Source organism: Bubalus bubalis, chromosome 11 (assembly GCF_019923935.1).
Source record: "Bubalus bubalis isolate 160015118507 breed Murrah chromosome 11, NDDB_SH_1, whole genome shotgun sequence".
In the NCBI taxonomy this organism is placed as follows: Eukaryota; Metazoa; Chordata; class Mammalia; order Artiodactyla; family Bovidae; genus Bubalus; species Bubalus bubalis.
In genome coordinates this window covers 13,827,203-13,848,252 of record NC_059167.1, presented here as the reverse complement: position 1 = coordinate 13,848,252, position 21,050 = coordinate 13,827,203, and the positions used below count along the sequence as shown (strand labels likewise).

Below are 21,050 nucleotides of genomic sequence, written 5' to 3'. Positions count from 1 at the left end.
TTCTGGTGCTGATCAGTAGCTCAGGGGCAAGGCACGTGCGTGCTTAGATTTCCTTCAAGGTGGAGGACTATCGGCTGGATGTGTTTGGAGTCCAGGTGGTGAGGGAATGATTGGCCATGAACTTCTAGGTAAGAAGTTCAGCAAAGACAGTGGGGAAGGGACAGCGTACTGCAAGAGTGACGAGAGCGGGAGGCTGTGGCTCTGTCATGTTAAAGAAGAGGATTAGAATGAGATGGGAGATAGAAACAAGACTTCTCTGAGCCAGGTGTTTGGTGGAGAACTAGCTCTGGGTGAGGTCAAAGTCCAGGTGGGTATGAAGAGAATGCGGGTGAAGGTCATGGTTATGGAGCAGAAGAGAACAAGGGCTAGGAAACCAGGGGAACTTGCACACGGGGATTGTACATGATGGTAGGAGTCAGGGTGCAGTTAAATGTCTCAGTAAGTGTGGCAGAGTAATCTTGAAATGATGTGTTTTTACTACCGAACAAATAACTATAAAAATCTTGATGGCATTTAACATATAGCACTTATTGATTTTGTTCCACATCAGGAGATAGCATATTTGGGCCAGACTCATCTGGCTAAATCTGTTGATTTCGCATCCACAGGTTGGATGGGACCTAGTTGATCGAGGTTGGTCCTGGTTGCAGGGGGCTGGCTGGAATGGCTCTGATCACTCACCTCCTGGGACTGGCAGGCTAGCTCAGGCTCCTCTTCAAATAATGAACCAGAGGTGCAAAAGAACAAGCAATTTTCAAGCCTTTGATCATGTCATGCCTGCTAACATTTCTTTGGCCAAAGTCATGGGGTGGGGAAGTACACGCTCCACTTGGCGGTAGTTGGGTTGGTAAGCGAATGTTTTCAAACAATAACCTAATCGACCACAAGCAGTAGATAAGCACTATGAGGACAGAGAGAGGACGGGACTGCAGATGGCACAGGAGCATGGATGACAACAGAAGAACAAAGGTGGGAAGAAAGGGTGCTGTCCGCTCAGCTCCCACCCTGAGAGCCCCAACTAAGAGTGTTTGGCAAAGAAACCATTCGATTAGAGAAGATAACAGGGTATTGTGCTGTGAGAGGTCAAATACGGACAGCAGGAATTGCAGAGGCCACAGAAGGAAGAGTTCATAAGAGGCTGGAGAGCATTTGCCTGAGTGGGGGCAGGCCTAGCCTCGGGAATAAATTATTGCCTGAGTGGGGGCAGTCCTAGCCTTGGGAATAAATTTTAACACGCACACAGAGGCTAGAAGAGCTTGAGTGACCCAAGGTAAACCTTCTGGGAGCCTTATTATTTTGGGAAGGTGTTGTAAAGACCAGCCCCCACATTGCCTTGAATGGGGCTCTGTGTGCTGGCTCTTTCTGACTAACTGAGAAGGGCAGATGCTTCCTGGGAGGAGATGTTTCCATGGAGAGGTAGTCACAGCTCCATACTATACTTGGGATTTCACAATTGCTTTTACTCTGATGGGGTATTGGGAAATTTTCTTTTTTCCTTTTTCCTTTCTTCCTTCCTTTTTCTTTTTTCAGTATAAATAAGGAAGTGAGAGGGTGGGTGTAGGAAGGAAACTATTTTAATGGAGATCCAGTAATAAAAATAGCATCCATCCTTAGAAAGAGAGACTCTAGGAGAAAGATGGAGGAGGCTGGAGCACCCCAAACCTACACTTGATCTTTGTGGAGCTTGTCACTACCTTTCAAGGGTTCCTGACCTTCCCTCTCTGATGTAAGCTCATTGAGGGTAAAGCCTGGGCCTCCCTTATTCATGGCTCTTTCCCACACGCTAGCAGCACACACAGAATAGTTGCTCAATAAATATTTTCAAGTGGATGAAGGCGTGAATGATAAAATATTTAAAGCTTGTATATTGTTCTCCACTTAAAAGAACTCCAAACTTGCTCTTGCCCACACGAGTCAGCAAATGTTTAGGGACCTCTTGAGTATCAAGCCGGTGACCAGGCCCTGGGCGTTCATAGAGAATAAGGCATGGTCCTTGCACATGGTCGCTTATCTTCACTTGCAGCTTGGGGAACAGTAACCAACAATGCAGAGCTATTAGGAGATGCTTCAAACCTCAGTTTGCCCATCTTCGAAAGAGGGAGGCTCAACACGATTCATTCACGTTTCTTTCCTACAAGGCTCCTTGGAAGCTTTAATATTCTATTGTTCATTGGAAGTCTCTAAAATGGGGGAAAAAATCTCTAAAACAGGGAAAACAGTTTGATATCTGTCTAAGTCAGCTCAGGCTGCTATAATAAATATACCATGGAGTGGGTGGCTTAAATAGCAAACATTTATTTTTCACAGTTCTGGAGTCTGGGAAGTCTCAGATCAAGGTACAGGCAGATCTGGTGTCTGGGGAAGAACCACTTCCCGGTTTGCAGATGGCTGTCTTCTCGTATCCTCACATGACAGGGAGCAGAGACAGTGGGAGCAAGCTGTCTCCTGTCTCTCCTTACTGGGCCCTACTCCCATTCATGAGGCCTCCCCCTTCATGCCCAATCACCTCCCAAAGGCCCCACCTCCTAAAACCATCACATTGGGGATCAGGCTTCTACACACAAATGTCAATGAAGACTGACAGACGTTTTGTTTCTAGCAATGTTTCTGAAATGTATTTGATCACGAAGACTTTTCTTTCCCTTTTTGTTTTTAGAGTATTTCATGGGATTGGTTTTCTAAAGAGCACGCTTTAGGAAATGTGTTACTGCTGCTTACGGCTGCCAAGTCGCTTCAGTCATGTCTGAATTTCTGTGACCCTGTGGACTACAGCCCGCCAGGCTCCTCTGTCCATGGGATTCTCTAGGCAAGAGTACTGGAGTGGGTTGCCATGCTCTCCTCCAACGGATCTTCCTGACCCAGGGATTGAACCTGGGTCTCCTGCATTGCAGGCAGATTCTTTACAGCTGAGCCACCAGGCAAACCCTTAGGGGATGTGGGTTGAGGTTAATTCTGGTGGAATAATCCTTGTAGAATTTCTTCTGAAGGTCATCCCCATCTCACCTTCATAGGAGCACTTGCACCAAACTTCATGGTGTTCTTTTTTTTTCTTTTTGTCTGCTCAGGATGGGGTTGGCTGCCTGAACCACCCAAAGGGTTTAGGCATGTGGTTATCCTTTGTCCTGGTGATGTTGGAGGTGGGTTTTCAGGTTTCAGAATTGGGTCGTACCCGCTAAGCTTCTATTTTGGTCCACTATTCCTAGAGCAGCCGTGGCTCACCCCTGAGCACCCTGCACCCCAGGGAGGATTTAAGGCATCTAGGGTAACTGTATCTCTGGAGGCCTGGGGACCGAGGCACTGGGTTGTATAGGCATGTGGCCAGAGGTTGAGAGGGCTGAACATTTCAATACAATATAGAGTCAGGACTTCTGAAAATCAGGCAGTTCCAAGGGAAAGCACTGAATCTGGAATGGGGCTATTAGCTACCTTCTCCCTCTGTTGGATTAGCTACATGGATAGGATGTGGTCTCTGGTGTTGGCGGGCTGTTCAGGTGTGTGGGGAATGGCCATGGATGGTTAAGAACTAGGAATAGGGATCAAGTTCAGGCTCTTTCCATATCTTCTGGATGAGAGCAATCACATCCTAATTGGTCTCTCTGTGTCCTCATGTCTTTCTTTTAAAACGAGTACCTGTAATATGCAGACTTTATCTCATCATTCTGTTTAAAAATCTCTCAAATTGGCACCTAAGACCTTTGAACTCTGCCTCCAACATGGCTTTTGAGCTTTACATTTTTTCCTCTTCTTACCTCCTACCCACCCTACATTCCAGTCAAGTAGAACTTTGTATTACTTCCTGAGTATCCCATGATCTTTGACTTCTATTTGCCTTCATTCATGCTTTTCCCTCTGCTGGCACACCATCCTCATGATCTAACAAAACCCCTTAATCTTTGGAGTGCAGTTCAGAAGTCTTCTTCTACCTCTCGGCTAGTCATTGGCTCCATCTTTTTTGCTCATGTAATAGTCGTACATCTTTGTTAAAGTCCATCACCTCATTGTGATTATTGCTTGCATGCTTATCTCCCCTCACTCCCTAAGCTCTGGCTGGGTTTTTTTGAGAGTTCAGGCCCTTATGTGGTTCCTGGTAAGTAGCAGGTGTTTATTGGAGGTTTGTTGAATGCATGAATAAGCATGAGTTGTGTTGAATGAAAAGAAGATGATGGTCTCTTAACTCCCTTTGGTCACCTTCTCTTAGGTTCTCACCTTTCTGGTTATGAAAAGACTTTCTTAGCTTAGAAAAACAAAAGCCCAGTCTGGCTTTGAGAGGTGGAGTATTTTAAAGAAGAGATGTAATTTTGTTATCTTTCAAACACAGCAGATTTTTTTAAAGCTAGGCTGTAAATATGTATTAATAAGTAAAGTGGGAAAATTAATGCAAAATTAGAGGTAGTCCCAATCGTGTAATAGTGTATGATAAGCAAAAGACCATAAATATTACAGAATTATTCACTGAGCCCTGAAGTTGAAGCCACATTGACAGACTATTTAGAGCCCTGGGTTTGAAAGTGATACTGATTTTTTATTTTAGAAATTTTCAAATATTTTAATTTTAATTTTTAAGTTAAACCTAGAACTTTGTAGAGGAAAATGCCATTGAAACTTCCTACCTTTTGAGGACGATTAAAACTGCATTTGAATGATTGCAAATCTTGGATTAGTACCGTAGATGAAAAGTTCGTCATTATGTAGTAACTCATTATCTGTTGTAAGACAAAGTGTGGCATAGATGAGTCCATTTTATGCCATCCAGTGTGTTTAATTACTGCAGGATGAGCCCATAGGTTTCATTTAATAAGGATGTTGTAGTTGATGCATGGGTGGATTGTTGGGTTGAGAGAGAGTCTGAGGCTCCATCCTCCTTAATAGAAAGGTTCTGTGATTGATTAGTGAAGTGTACCATGGACCTGTGAAGGGAAAATTCATGTAGTCACCTTCTGTATCTAACAGATCCCAGAAATAGTGATTTAATGTTAATCAGTGTTACATAATGATAGAAACATAGGACTTACTGTTCGAGGGCCTGAATTTACTGGTTCTGTGAACCTTAACAAGGCCACATTCTCTCTCTGAGCTTCAGTTTCTTCCATATATAAAAGAGAGTTGAAAAAATGGATACCTTACTTGCTGCTATAAAGGTTAAATGAGAGTGTTTTATAAACTCTTAGGTACTTTACACACATTAGTGTGTACTATTTTTAAACAAGCCTTATGAGATTGCTATCGGCCTTCCCTGGTGGCTCAGATGGTAAAGAATCCACCTGTAATGTGGGAGACCTGGGTTCAATCCCTGGGTTGGGAAGATCCCCTGGAGAAGGGAATGTCTACCCACTCCAGTATTCTGGTCTGGAGAATCCCATGGACAGAGGAGCCTGACAGGCTACAGTCCATGGGCTTGCAAACAGTCGGACACAGCTGAGTGACTTTCCCTTTCATAGGTACTTGGTGTCTATTTGTTTGATTCGAGCATGTTATGCGTGACAGTGTCCATGCGTATTGCCTGTTTTACACTCTCTGCTCCCAGTGTGCAGAAGCTGTGCTGATCCACTAACGTGACACACCACTTAGCTTGGGCGCTCACCAGGCTCCCGCCTTTTGGCTTCTCTGTGGTGATGTCCTTCAGACGAGGCAGTGACACTGAAGCTGATGAGGTTGGACCGTATCATGGGGTTCATAGGCTTGGAGGGTCCCTGTTAAGGACTCACAGTAAATTTGGAACTAAGAACTTGGACGGACTTTCTTTAGCTGCCTCAGAACTGGGGCTCTTTGGAATGAATCGCTTCTATTTTACATGTCTCATCCTCTAGGAGGTGAGCTCGGGCATGTTCTCATGGCAGAGGAACAAGAGTGAGCAAGAATAAAATGTAAAACTACTTTCCAAGCCTCTGTTCATGTCATTTTTGCTAACATCCCATCCGGCCGAAGCAAGCCACGTGTCTGAGCTTGATGTCAAGTGTAGTAATGTTAGACGGTAAAGGGTCTAGAGATAGAGAGGTGAAGAATTTTGGCCATTAACGCTAGAATCATGTGAATAAGACAAACAGAGAGGTAGCAGTGACGGCGATGGAACACCTAACAGGTACTGAATACTTTCTGCTGGAAGCTTTATATGCACACACTCTGCCCCCTTCATTGAACGCTCACAAGACTTGATGTGCATGCGTTAGTCGTTCAGTCGTGTCCGACTCTGTGCGACCCCATGGATTGTAGCCCACCAGGCTCCTCTTCCATGAAATTCTCCAGGCAAGAGTACTGGAGTGGGTTGCCAGTTCCTGCTCCAGAGGAAAGTTTGTTTTACAGATGAGAGGACTGAGGTTCACAGGGATTAAGTAGTTACCAAAGTTTACAGAGTTCCGAAGTGGTGGAGCTAGGATAAGAATCTGTTTCTGTGTGACTCTATAGTCTAGCTCTTAGAAAGAGTTCCAGAGCTGGGGTGGGGATGGGGGTGGTGTGTGTGGCTGGGACATCACTTGAAATTTACTGGAGAGAAACTCAAGACAAATAATAGGCAGCCCTGTCATGCAGAGGTTGGTAACTTTGAGGAATGTATCCTGTCATGGGCATACTGACGCTAGCCCCTGTGAGGGCTTCTGTGGTTACCATACTCAGTCCCAAGCTAGTATGAATGAAAAGGCAAATCTGCTCCAGAGAAGTTTGTATAAATGACAGCTTCTTTGTGACTTTCTGAGGGGACAGTGGGAGCTCTTAGAGATAGCCCATTATATGTTGAAGTTGATATGGTGCAGTGGTTTTGAAACTGTTCTTTGGGACTCTACAGGTTTTGATGATACAATCTTGAGAACCACTCCATAAGTCAAGGTGGAGGAAAAGATTTCACCTTCCACTTCTACAGAGCAACTCTGCATTTCAATGTCATGTTTTGGGTTTTGATGCATTATGTTTTCTTCTTTGGGAAGAAATAAGGATCTTGATGACGTAAGAAGGGAAAGCTGTTGTTCTCATGGAAAGATCCCTAGACAAAGGGTTCAGAGCCTAGGGTCTAATGCCACTTCTGCATTGCCCAGTGGTGAGATCTTGGTCACTAGCTTGAACACCCAGGCTCCTTCCTCCCTCCCTTTCTTGTCTACAGGATGAGAGGTTGGAATCAAGTGATTGTCACTGTCTTCTTGAGCTCTGACATTCTTGATCTTCAGTGGGGGGCAGCTGTGCCTGTTATACCGTCAGGAATGAAATACCAGATCTGATCTGCCAGTGGTCTGATCCAGAGGTCTGTCCCTTGAATTCTTCTAATTTCTGTCTGCTTCCTCACCTTGGTTGAGTCAGCAAACATTTAGCTCTGACTGACTCTGTGCCAGGCACTGTACCCACCTTCCTTCAAAGCTCCTAAGCTGCTAATAAGTTGCCCTGATCTGGGAGGGTCCCAGGAGTGTCCTTTAGCTGTGTCTTTTCCTTGCCACTGCCTTCCCTTCATTGCTTTCACCCTCCAGATGTTCATGTCTCTCTACAGGACAGAGTATGAGGGTTGGTAACAATTTATGTGTGTGCGTGTGCTCAGTTGTGTCCAACTCTTTGCAGCCCCATGGACCACCAGGCTCCTCTGTCCAGAGGATTCTCCAGGCAAGAATACTGGAGTGGGTTGCCATGCCCTCCTCCAGGGGATCTTCCCGACCCAGGATCCCGACCTGGGTCTCCTGCATTGCAAGCGGACTCTTTACCATCTGAGCCTTTACACTTTGGGAAAACTATTTACTCTCTTGGGGGTCTCAGTTTACTCATCTATAAAATAGGAATAATAATAGTTACTACTTGTTAGAGTTTTTGTAAAGGTGAAAGAGCTCCAAGTGTAAGGTTCTTGGGGTAGTGCCTTGCACAGAGCGAGTGTGATCCATGTGCTTGCTGTGGTTGCTACTGATATGTATAAAGTGAAGTGAGGTCAGTCAGTCGTGTCTGACTCTTTTGCAACCCCATGGACTGTAGCCCACCAGGCTCCTCTGTCCATGGAATTCTCTATGCAAGAATACTAGAGTGGGTTGCCATTTCCTTCTGTAGGGGATCTTCCTGACCCAGGGATGGGATCGAACCCGGGTCTCCCGCATTGCAGGCGGACGCTTTACCGTCTGAGCCACCAGGGAAACCTACTGATACATGTAGCTGCTGCTATTATTATAAGACATGTGCACTGGGAGAATGATGAGCCTTTCCAAACTCATGGGAGGACCAAACTGCCATTGCCTTGGTCCTGAACGCACTGATCAGCTCTGCCTTCTTCCGAGAGAGGCTGTCTTCAGCCCGCCCCAGACCTCCTGGCTCAGCGCCCACCCCATTATCATCCCCGCCCTCATGTGCTCCTCCACCCCCCTCCATTGCCTTATAAGGCAGGAAGCCGGTCTGCACCCCACACCTCCAAGATGTACCCCACAGATGGGGCTGTGCCAGTTTCTGCATTTGCCCCCTGATGAAGCTGGGGACCCTCTGCTCTGGGTCTGCACCTCTCGAGTCTGCCCAGAGCCTCTGTGAGTCCTTTCTGCTTTACCCCCGCCGGCTCTGGCCCCACGTGCTTTGTTAATGGAGAATTTGTCAAGTGATGGGAATAATTAGCACCATGGGGGCCTCACTGTGCCCTGGAAAGAGAACAGAGAAGTGCCGTCCCAGCAGCAGCCCAGATGTGATTGCCGGGCAGGCTCATTCTCCCTGGTCTGCACCTCTCTCCCCATCTCTTGCATGCGTTTGATTTTTTTCTCTTTGTGTAGAGAGAGTGGGCTAGGAGAAAAGCCCCATAAATGGCACTCTTGCTGGGCTGGTGCTGCGAAAGCTGGATAAGATTGTCTTCTTGGACTGAATAATTTTCCTTCCCCCCCCCCCCGCCTCCGTCAGGGGGCCAAGGTCAGCTGAGCACTTAGCTGATTTCCCCCTCCCTTTCTTTTCGCTGTTTCCTCCCCCCATCCCTCCCTCCCCTCTCCCCTTCTCCCTGTCCCCTCATGTAAAGAACTCACTGACTCCCAACTGAGTCCTTTTTAATGGTCCCAAGAGGCAAGGATCTTGAAGGGTGATTATCTTCATTATAAATTATTAACTCTCCCAGCAGCCAGATGGCTTCCGAGCCATGGCTTGGAAAGCCTACTGGTTGGGAGAGGAGGGGATGGGGGGAGGGAGGAGGAGTAGGGGGAGTGACCACAGCCTCTTGAGGTCCTGGCTGCATCTGGGATGTTGGGGAACCCCTCAGCTCCTTGCAAGGCCTGAGTTCTGTGGTCAGGGGGAAGAGTTTGCTGTGCTTGGGTTTGGCCCGCTAGAAAACTCAGGACTGCCCTGGGGATGGCGTAGAAGTGGTAGGTGGGAAGAGACTAATGTCATGAGTTACTTTGGGTGGGAACTTTAGAGGAGTGTCCACATGGTAGGAAGGCACGATTATTACCTTAGGTTGTGTAGCTTTTACTTCCTTGGGCGTTCACACCATCTTGGAAGGTGTATTCACCGTTCCCTCTAATTTAAGAGAAGAAACAAAAACTGGAGAGCTCACAGAGTTTCCCATAAGGTCACTTGCCCAGTAGTGAGTGGAAAGACAGAGCCTGGATCTGACTCCTGGGCTGGTGTTCTTCCCCCACAGCAGACTTCTCTTCAGTTGCCTAAGCCCCGTGTCCTTCAAGTTTCCATGTGAGTCCCCCTCCCTTGAGAATCCTGCCCTGGCCACACTATGCCAGAGTCATCTTTTGTTCTTCTAGACTCTGCTGCACCTCATACAGAGATCTAGATAGTACTGGACACGTGACTCCAAAGAGCATCCCATCTCTTTTGGGATATCTCCTGTGATGGGGTAGTCCACTTTATCTGGAGGTGGTCTGTGTGTAAGACAAAGACATAACCACTTTCTCTAGAACTTCCATTCACTGGACAGAGTTCTATCCTTGAGGGCAGTGGGATCTCTCTTCCAATTTAAGACTGCAACAAACCCTTGAGGCTACTGCTCTTGGTATTGTTGAGTTGCCTCTGTACATCCAAACACTTTGGTACTTCAAAGGTTCCCCTTGCAAAGAGACTCAGGTGTGACTCTTACCATTGTCTGTGTCATGGGATGAGGTTTAAAAAGACGTCCATCTGTCCACGCTACTCCTCCTGAGGCACCCAAATCAGCCTGCTGCTGGGAGGAAACACAAACACCGAGGCTGTCAGTCACAGCAGCAGCAGCGGCAGTAACTAGCACGCACTTAGTACTTACCCGTGCCCAGCACTGCTCTGGGGGTTTACCCTTATCAGTGCCCCACCATGGTTACTCACTATTAACTGTTTTATAGATGAGGCAATTGCGGTTCAGAGACGGTAAGTGACTAGCTCCAGGTCACACAGGAAGCAAGTAGATTTGAACTCAGGAGGTCCGGCTCCAGAGGCCATGCCTTTAACCTCTGTGAAAGGGGTACTCAGTCTAATACCTGTATTCTATTTGGACCTTACAGATTGATCTCTGCCTTATCGAGCCCATACGAGGCAGATCCAACTTCTCACCTTTGGTCTAGCTCTTTACATCATCTGGTCTCAGGTCTCTCTTCTCTGGGCTTCTCTGGTGGCTCAGACAGTAAGGAATCTGCCTGCAATGCAGGAGACCTGGGCTTGATCCCTGGGTTGGGTAGACTTCCTGGAGAAGGGAATGGCAACCCACTCCAGTATTCTTGCCTGGAGAATCCCATGGACAGAGGAGCCTGTCCAGTTATAGTCCGTGGGGGTCACAAAGAGTCAGACATGACTGAGTGACTAATACACATACACACATTTTCCTTTCTACTGGGTATATAAGTACCTGGCAGGGTTTGAGTTATTTACAAGATGTGATATATCTACATCATGGGTGCTCCATGATCTTAAAAATTTCAAACAAAAGACTTCCAATTCACTACCCTCTAACTCACCTACACCTCTCTCAAAAAGTGGGGCTCAGAATAAAAATCTAATGACCAGCACCAAATTGACACAGATCTTCATGTCCTTTTTCCTACAAGTTACATCATAATTAAGGGAGTCTAAAATTGCATTTGGTTATCTGGCAACCACAAAACCTCTTGTCTATGTCATTCCTCAATTCTTATCTCCTATATAGTTAGAAATTGTACCTTCTATCCTCATGGGTTGTTTATTTTGGAGGATCAAGTTGTCTAACTTTCCATTTATCTCCGTTAGATTTCCTCTTGTTAGACACAGGCTGTGGTTCAGGCCTACTGCGACCTCTTGAACCTTTGAAGTACCAAAGTGTTTGGATATACAGAGCCAACTCAACAATGCCAAGAGCAGTAGCCTTAGGGGTTTGAGGCAGTCTTAATTTGGAAGAGAGATGCCACATTCTAACTCTCAGTGTCAGTTCATTCACAACCATGACCAGTTGGTGAGTGGGCTTCTATTCCCATGGCCCTTCCCTCTTTGTCCAGGCTCTTGATGAATATGAATCAAGCCCTTCATCCAGGGCTTGACCTCAGATGAGAGCCTACCTCCCCAAGCCTTTAACCACCACACTGTCTTTGAATGCTGCTGTTTAGCCAGTGACAAGTCTTTGTGGTTCTGTCCACCTTACATCCCTCATAACATGAGAAACTTTCCCAAAGGATCGGCAGGAGTCCATATACAACTCCATTGTGACTCTACTGTCATTGATGAGTATTCCCAGAAAAGGAATTTATTTTAGTCTGATGTGACTACGTCTTAGTTCTTACAGAAAACTTAGTATCTCAAGAAGTGCTATAGTTCAAGACTTTTTAAAAAAAAAAACTCTTCTCTTCCACCTCTGTTCCCTTTTCAGCACAACATAAACTTTAATGCCCTTGATGGACTGGAATTGAGATCTTTAGACCTTTTCCTGAAGGACAGGGACAGCAAACCAGGATAAGGGTGAGCTTGGTGGCGGAGGCACCTTGAGACCAAAGCAGCTCAGCAGATGTCACAGGAAAGGAGAAGACATGAGGAGGGATGAGACTCTTAGATGTGAAAAATCGTGAAAGGGAGAACTGGGGTATGAAGTGGCCTGGGGAGAGAGAAGGATGATGCTCTCCCTGTCTGCCCGTATTTTCCTAGATAAGAGATTGGTGTTAACTTAGGGGTTTGTAAGGAAGGAGTTTCAGCCTCTAAGTGGAAACCAGTAATATGTTTCTTTTAAAACTCTCCTTCAGATGACAAATAAAATAATAAGTGAGCACATGCTATGTATCAGGAAGCGTATTGTTTTCAGTGAAGTATAACATAGATAGCGATGAGAGCTCAAGTCATCAATGTGCAGCCCTGTTGATACTTTTTCCCAAACTAAGCACTGTGGGCAACGCCACTCTTACCCAGAAACAGAACTACTTCACCCGCTTTGCCATCTTCCACTCATTAATTCCTTGAGAGTAACCACTATTCTGACATATATCAGTAGAGGATGATTTCTTTGCCTTGATTTGTTCTTTGCATAAATGGAACATGTAGGATATATGCTGTTCTGTGAGGTGCATCCATATGACTATCTGGACATAGGGCCAGGCATTCTCAGGGCTGTGTGGCATTTTGCATGAATAGACGACAATTTACTAATTCATTCTACTGCAGATGAACATGGGGTTATTTTCTAGGTTTCAGCTATTATGACTAGTGTTGTTATGAAAATTTTTGTGCATGACTTGGGTTGGACATACATAAGCATTTCTGTTGGTATTGGAATTGTGGAGTCCCAGGAGGGGAATTGTGGAGTCATGGGACAGAAATATTTAGCTTTAGTAGCTACTACCATGCAATTTTCAGAAAGTAGTTATACTGCTATACATTTTAAAGTTTAATAAAGTCCAAAGCTACCCTACAAGATAGGTATTATCATTCTCTCTCCTTCTCTCTCTCTCTCTCTGATGAATAAACAAAGACTCAGAGAGTTGCCCAAGGCTAAATAGCTATGGTAATGACAGTCTGAGTTTAAATCCAACTCTGTCTGGTGCCAAAGCCCATGTTCTTCATCACTACCCTGAATTGCTTTGATGTCTTGGAGAGAATTCATGCCTTCACCTCCCCCACTTCCTGCAGTAGAGCCTCTGCTGTAGAATTAAGATCGAGGGTACCAAGCGTGAGGGGCCGGCCTCGTGCTGTGGTGTCAAGAGGGACGTAGCTTGGTTGACAGTGAATCTCTGACGCCATTGTGCAAAAATGAGCCTGCAGCCCCCTTCAAAGCACCTGGGGATAGAGCATGCCCACATCCTCTGCTTTTGCCAAGGACATGGGCACGGTGGGTGTAGAACATCGGTGGTAGGGGTGAGAAATCTGACATGTCTCCCAAGTTACAGGGATTCCTCACAGGCATGGGTGGCCATGTGAAATGGAAGCTTCTCTTGATATGTCATGATAGATTTTTAAGATCTAGCATTAGGAATGTGTTATTCAGAACTCCCAGTCACAACCCAACCCCAAATTGCTTAAGCAAAAAAAGAAAAAAGAAAGTTTTGGTTCATGAGATGAAACCAGGATCCTTTGGGCTTCAGGTCTGGCTACATCTAGGTGCAGAAACATCACTGGAAATACATCTCTATCCATCTCTTGACTCTCCTTCTTTGTTGTCTTCATTTTTAGACAAGATTATCTTGAATAGTAACAGTGCTGCTGCTGCTGTGTCGCTTCAGTTGTGTCCGACTCTGTGCGACCCCATAGATGGCAGCCCACCAGGCTCCCCCATCCCTGGGATTCTCCAGGCAAGAACACTGGAGTGGGTTGCCATTTCCTTCTCCAATGCATGAAAGTGAAAAGTGAAAGTGAAGTCGCTCAGTCCCGTCCGACTCTTAGCGACCTCATGGACTGCAGCCTATCGGGCTCCTCCGTCCATGGGATTTTCCAGGCAAGAGTACTGCAGTGGGGTGCCATTGCCTTCTCCAGTAACAGTGCTATCTCTCATCAATTCTGGATGTCACTCTAATCGTTTGACCATGAGGTTAAAAAAAAAAAAGAGGGTCCTTCTCCCAATATTCCAGTAAAAGTTCCAGTGTAAACTCTAATTTGACTCAGTTTGGGTGACAAACCCATCCCTAAGCTAATCACTGTGGCAGGAGTTTGCAATGTCCTAAGTGGCTAAACTGGGTCCCAAGATCTGGGGTTGGGATGAACCCCACCTAAATGACATGGACCGAGATTGGTGGTTAAAATCATTTTACCTTCAAAGTGGGTCAAAGGGTATGGTGAAAGGGAGGCAGGTAGAACCAACAGAGAGCCATCATCGGGACTTTCTGGTCCTGATGAGGGACTTTAGAGGGATGCTGATGGGAGGTTCCAGAGGAGGAACTGATGAGCTCAGTCTGAGGCTTTGAGGACAGCCTTCATCACGCCTTCCCACCGTCCGTGGTTCTCAACACAGGCCCTACTTTCCTTTGAATCTGTCTCAAGGAAGCAGAGGAACTATAGGGAGGCAGTGGAAGGGTACGTGGCAGCCAGATCTTTCGAGTTGTGCCAGTGGTAAATAGCCCATGTGTTGGAGTTGTGTGGGGGCCCTTCTGTCTCCCAAGCAGCCGGATCATGAGACATTTGCAAAGATGCTAACCCCACGTAAGAAGTATGCCGTTCGATAATTATGTAGATTAGCTGGCAATTAGATAATGTCACTCACTTTCCCTCTCCTGCTCGGTTCTCAGACAGCAGACAAGCATTTTGAGCTTCTGCACCAGCCTGGGCCTTCCACATAGGCATTGGAGCAAATTCCCTGCCCCTGTGGCTGTCTGGGCCCTCCTGAGGCTCAGGATAGGGGAGCAGTTGGCTGACCGGTGGAGGGGGCAGCAGCCCACTCCAGTACTCTTGCCTGGAAAATCCCATGGACAGAGGAGCCTGGTAGGCTGCAGTCCATGGGGTCGCGAAGAGTCGGACACAACTGAGCTACTTCACTTTCACTTTTCACTTTCATGCATTGGAGAAGGAGATGGCGGCCCACTCCAGTGTTCTTGCCTGGAGAATCCCAAGGATGGCGGAGCCTGGTGAGCTACCTTCTATGGGGTCGCATGGAGTCGGACACGACTGAAGCGACTTAGCAGCAGCAGCAGCAGCAGCAGCAGCACAGCTCTAGCAGAGGGTTAAAGAAGGCTTAAGGGTGAACGCTTGGGGCAGTTGGCTTGAGGGCTTTGATATTAAATGGAAGGTCATTTCTAGCATGGGCCACTGCAACAATTTCCCAGAGGTCACAGGAATGTCCATGGTCCAAGAAAGCAATGCAAGAGCTGTAGGAGAGAATTTTGGTGTCCATAGGGCATCAAGTCTAGGTTAACCTGATTCTGATGCTACCAGTCCTGAAATCAGATTCTGCCCAGCGCCTGTGAAGAGGAAAGAAAGCTTGGTTTTCCTGTTAGCCTTTTTGATTCCCCACGATGCAGGCAGGGGACTGTCGGTATCTTCAGTGCTGGTCTGGGCAGGAGTGGAGAATGGTCAGTCTGATGGACAAGGCTCAGCAGGCAGGGTTGAGCGACCACCCCAAAGCAGACGGGGTAAATTCCCATGATCCTCTGCACAGGGAGTGGTCCTGGGCAGCCTACTTCCTAACTCATGTGTTACCCCAGATCACTTGGCATGTGCTGCTTTGTCCTGAGGGGTCATCTGAGCCTGGCATTCAGGGAAGCCTGGAGGTGCAGGATTGCTGTCATTGTATGAAACAGAGAGGTGTAGAGGTCACCTCATGAAACACAAATGATCCTCAAGGATGCTCTTCAGCTTCTTATATTGTTCATTCTTTCTACACATGTGTCTCAAGCTCCCACTCCATGGGAGCCAAGGTCCTGCGGCAGCACCAGGGTGAAGCGGTCTGTGCCCCCAGGGAGATTTCATAGCATGGACTCTTTTATTGTTCTGCTTTCTTCTCTAAAGTACACTTGGCCCCACTACTTTGTGACGCCCCTAAGGCAAGTACCGTGTCTTCTTCTGCTTAGATCCAGGAGTGACTGGATGAATCGGAGCTCAATAAGTAGTTAGATTGAACTGAGCAAGTCATTTAATTTCTGCAGAAACACAAGTGACTTTCTGAGGCCCAGAGGGTTGACATCTAGATCAGTCCGAAAGCTTCTAGGGCCATCCATTTAGAGGGACTCCCATGTGCCTGCTCATCCATGTCATCGGGCCCTCCGTCTCCGTGTCCTTGCCTTCCACCAAGGGGGTCCCACTGGCTGAAGCCACCTGAGCCTGGGCCTTGCCTGAGCTAGACTCCTAGGTCTAAACTGGCAGGAGGGGAAGTAGAGAAGGAGGTGCGGCAGCCAGGGGTAGTGTCACTGAGAAAACACTTTCCCAAGCCTCTGGAACTCAGACACCGTGGGCTCCCTCCATGCCATGTGATCTTTACATTCTCGGCTCATTGATATTTCCCGGCGTGGGATACTTCGTTGGAGAGACCTGGGCTTTGTGCTCGTCACGTCTGCCTTGCTCCCCACTCTTCTAGATCAGATGCATGATGGAGGGAGCGATAGGAGAGCAACTGTCCTTTGAGCACATTCCCTAAAAGTGGTCCCTTTAAAAAATTTGATTAAAAAATTCAGAATGGGGGACACATATACACCCATGGCTGATTCATGTCAATGTATGGCAAAAACTGCTACAATACTGTAAAATAATTAGCCTCCAATAAAAAAAAAATACTTTTAAAAAATTTGATTAAAAAATTATGTACACATGGCAGATATTAGGACCAGAAGAAGCCCTCTTTGGGCACAAGGGTCTCTCTTCTCCCCTGGGATGTTGCACTAGTGTTTGCACTAGTCCTTCTGGAACCTTCTTCCCAGACATTTACATAGCTAGTTCTCTCATCCTCCTTCAAGGCTTTCCTTAAATCTCATCTTCTCAGATCCTGATTCGTGATGTTTGCCTATTTCTGTGGTGTAAATATTCTAGCGTAGCTGATTTCATGCTACCAAAGTGTCATCAACCAGCTCAAAAACTGCTGATTTTTTTGGGGGGGGGGCGGCTCTAGGGCACGTGGGCTCAGTAGTCGCAGCTCACACACTCCAGAGTGTTGGCTCAGCTTTTGTGGTGCACGGGCTTTAGTTGTCTGGGGCTTGTGGAATCTTTCCAGACCAGGGATCCAACCTGCCTCCCCTGTATCCACAGGCAGATTCTTATCCACTGTACCACCGTGCATGCGTGCTAAGTCACTTATAGTCATGGACACCTCTTTGTGAGCCTCTGGACTGTAGCCTGCCAGGCTTCTCTGTCCATGGGATTCTCTAGGCAAGAATGCTGGAGTGGGCTGCCATGCCCTCCTCCAGGGGATCTTTACGACCCAGGGATTGAACTCATGTCTCCTGTAGCACCTGCATGCAGGTGGATTCTTTTACCTGTTGAGTCACCAGGGAGGCCCCAGGGAGGTCCAAAAATTGCTGGCATTTTAAAAGTTGGTTTGGCTTGTGCTTGTGCGAAGCCTATATGTTTTGGCACATGCTATGCTCATGCTCCAGTTAAGACTTCCTCACACCCCTGGAGATGCCCATGCCACACTTGGGGAACCACTGTGTGTACAGGATGTTTTATACCACAGAGGCTTTCCTTATAATGGATTTAATCAGCCTCTTTTTGGGTGGGCTTGTGAGTTCACTGGAAATAGGTGTTTGTTGCTGCTTAAGGAACAGCGTTTTCCTCTTCAAAGCATGAGTAATAACTAGCTTTGCTAATGCAGCCATCATAAAAATACTAGACAGTGGTCTGACAACGACCATGGTGAATTATCAAGCATGCCAATTAATAAGCAGCAACTTGCATAACTCTTGAAAATTACACTCATTGCTCTCATGTGAACAGAGAAGTTTCCTCTCAGCTCTGTGACCAGAGTCTGCCTTCAGTCAGCCACCCCTTAACTGGGTGCTGGTGCATTTACAATCAGTATACAACACGCATGATATGCTTTAGGTCTGTGACATTCCTTAACTATTCATTTGTTGTTCATTCTGTTTTTTTTTTTTAATTTAAAAATGTATGTTTTAATATACTGTCCCCCTTTGCAGACATACACACACTCACACGTACAGACATACACCAGCGATGCCCTCTTCTCATCCTTCCTTACAAATAAGGAAAGAAACAGGTAGCGTTCATTGTTCACCTACTGTGGCTATAGCCTCATGCTAGAATCTTCTAATACATGATTGCATTGAATCCTGTCTCCAACTTTGTAAAAAGGCTATTATTTTCTCTGCTTTATGAGTGAGAAAATAGAAGCTCAAATAAGTTAAGAAGTTTTCTCAAAGTTCCATATATAAGAACTAGGATATACTCAGCCTTTTCTTTTTAAAAGGTTCAAAGCACATTCCCTCCCTGCCACCCCCCACAAGACCTTTTCTCCAACATTTAGTTAAGAGATGAATGTTTTTTGCTCATTACTCACCTTCTAGTTTATTTTCACTGACTCCTATAAATAATTCCCTCAAAAAAGTAAAGGTGAGGATCTGTCTTCGGCTGCCTACACCAGACATTGGCTTGGCAAAGTGAGAAAGAAAATCTAAAACAAACAAACAAAAACCACTATCATGTTCATGTCTTTTAATAGGTAAACAAGTTAAAACTGCATGTATGTATTTGAGTATCTAAAATGTTAGCACGTACCTGAAAATTAAATTTTGGCCACGTGACCCTGTGATATGAACATTGTAAAAATGTGCTGATATGGCTTGGCGGGTTTGATACTTCTTTGCACATGGAAAACCTGAGTGCATCGTTAGGAGCTGAGCTTGGGGTCCTGACATGGCTCTGAAAGACCCCAGGCCTTCCCTGTCGCTTAAAGCACTAAGCGCTCTGGGACTCACTAGAGTAGACGGGCTCGCAGTCAGCACTCCATCAATATTTGTGAAATAGGGTGCAGTATTTTCCTGACATGGGGCCCTAATCTTCCTTTCCTTCTCCCCCGCTCCTTCCTGCAGGTCTTTTCTCTGGAGTCCTGGGAGGCAGGTTATGGGCTGGACCGCCCCTAGTGGACCATGAAGCCTGAGTCCACTTTCGTTTGGCCCCGGGCCCTGCTCTGCCTGAGCTTTCAACTTCCGGCTACTCCCCTCCCCGCGGCCCTCGGCTGCTAGGAGGTCGGCCTTCAGGGCTGGTCCTCGGCCTGTTTCTACCTTGCGTCTGGCTCACCTGACTGCTCGCTCCTCCTCCATCACGGCCCCCCTGACCCCAGCCCTCTCCCCGGCCTCCCTGGCTGGGCCGTTTGGGGGTCTGCTGCCCAGAGGTGGACATTGCTGAAGGCTTCCACCCACCAGCCAGCCCTCCGTGTACTTTTCTCCTGCCCAAATCAAGGCCTCCGGATCCACATTGGATAGCTGAGATCTGTTCTTGGAGAAGGACACTCTGCTCCCCACTCTGCACCCTCACTGTCCCCCGCCTGCCTGACTGACCTCCTCTATTGCTGCCCCGTCCTTCCCCCACTCTGTCTCTTACTGAATTTCTTGCTTGTGGGTGCCCACCAGGGGCTTTCTGGTTTTCTTTCCTCCTTCCTCATCCTCCTGTGTGTGTGTGTGTGCCTCCTCTCTGTTGTGTGTTCTCTGTCCCCCAGCCATCTCCTCTTCCTCTCTGCCTTCCACTTCAAAGGAGGTGGGGCAGGGGGATTGTCCCCCGAGGGCCATTCCCCGCCTCCGGGCCCCTGGGGCTTGGCCAGAATGAGCTTCACCATGCACTCGGTGTTCTTCACCTTGAAGGTGAGCCTCCTGCTGGGATCCCTGCTGGGGCTCTGCCTGGGCCTGGAGTTCATGGGCCTCCCCAACCAGTGGGCGCGCTACCTCCGCTGGGATGCCAGCACGCGCAGCGACCTCAGCTTCCAGTTCAAGACCAACGTGTCCGCTGGGCTGCTCCTCTACCTGGACGACGGCGGCGTCTGCGACTTCCTCTGCCTCTCCCTGGTGGACGGCCGTGTGCAGCTGCGCCTCAGCATGGACTGTGCGGAGACCGCTGTGCTGTCCGGCAAGCGGGTGAACGACAGCAGCTGGCACTTCGTCATGGTGAGCCGCGACCGCCTGCGCACCGTGCTCGTGCTCGACGGGGAGGGCCGGTCCGCGGAGCTGCAGCCCCAGCGGCCTTACATGGACGTGGTCAGTGACCTGTTCCTGGGCGGCGTTCCCGCCGACATCCGGCCATCTGCCCTGACCCTTGATGGGGTGCAGGCCATGCCCAGCTTCAAGGGATTAATCTCAGATCTCAAGTACGGCAACTCAGAGCCCCGGCTTCTGGGAAGTCAGGGTGTTCAGTTGGATGCCGAGGGGCCCTGCGGCGAGCGTCCCTGTGAAAATGGCGGCATCTGCTTTCTCCTGGATGGACACCCCACCTGCGACTGTTCTACCACCGGCTATGGCGGCAAGCTGTGCTCGGAAGGTAAGGGTCCTCTTCTCTACCCCTCTGAGGCTCGAGCCCACCCCTGACGGCTTGGGTAAGGATCAAGATCGCCTGGAGGGAAACCAGTTCTATCATTGACCCGCCTCTTTAGCTGCCTGTTAGATAATTGCGTCTCTTTCCCCGAGGGTGTGGTAGAAATCCTTGGCTTTCTCTCAATGGAAAAATCCATCAGATCTCAGCAGGAGAGAATCCTGACTACTCAACCATGGGCTCCTTCCTTACACAGATGTTTGGCTCTGCTCAAAAGTCTGAATAGAGTCGAGTATAGGATCTGAGCCCCAGCTCACCTCTTTCCACCGCGGTGAAGCTTCAAAGGGTCAGTACAAGGCCAGATGTCAGATAGAAAGGGGCAGAGTGGCTGTCTATGGCCCTCCTGATCCCTTGAGAATTGGGCCCTTGTGAATAGACAGGACACTCTGCATCACTTTCTCCTTATTGTCCCTAACATAAGGAATGCCGGTGCAAAGAAGAATGAGGGTTGATAGACTGTGGGTCCACACCGGGCCTTGCTGTCAACCCAGCCCTTCAGCCGTGCCCCTCCTCCCACAGTCTTCTGGAAGGTGTCTGATGGGTAGACAGGGCATTTTGGGGGGGGACTTCTCGCCTCCTCGTACTAAGACCCCCAGGTGATTCCACTGTGCAGCTAAAGGTGGGAACCAACAGGTCAAGGGAGGTCAGGTAGGTGGGGCCAGGTGAGTGTCTTAGTGCAGACTCCCACAATCCCTTCATTCACGTGCTACCCTACTGCCTTGGGATTTGTAGTTCAA

The 21,050-nt window shown here is 47.7% G+C and overlaps 1 protein-coding gene across 1 annotated transcript in view; it reads left to right on the top strand.

The window, feature by feature from the left end:
• NRXN3 (neurexin 3) overlaps positions 1 to 21,050 on the top strand; it is a 1,822,863-nt gene that overhangs the window by 55,702 nt on the left and 1,746,111 nt on the right. Inside the window, exon 2 of the mRNA XM_044924683.2 lies at positions 18,825 to 20,262. Coding sequence (XP_044780618.2) covers positions 19,554 to 20,262 — 709 coding nt within the window. The 5' untranslated portion in view covers positions 18,825 to 19,553. The remainder of the gene's footprint in view (positions 1 to 18,824; positions 20,263 to 21,050) is intronic.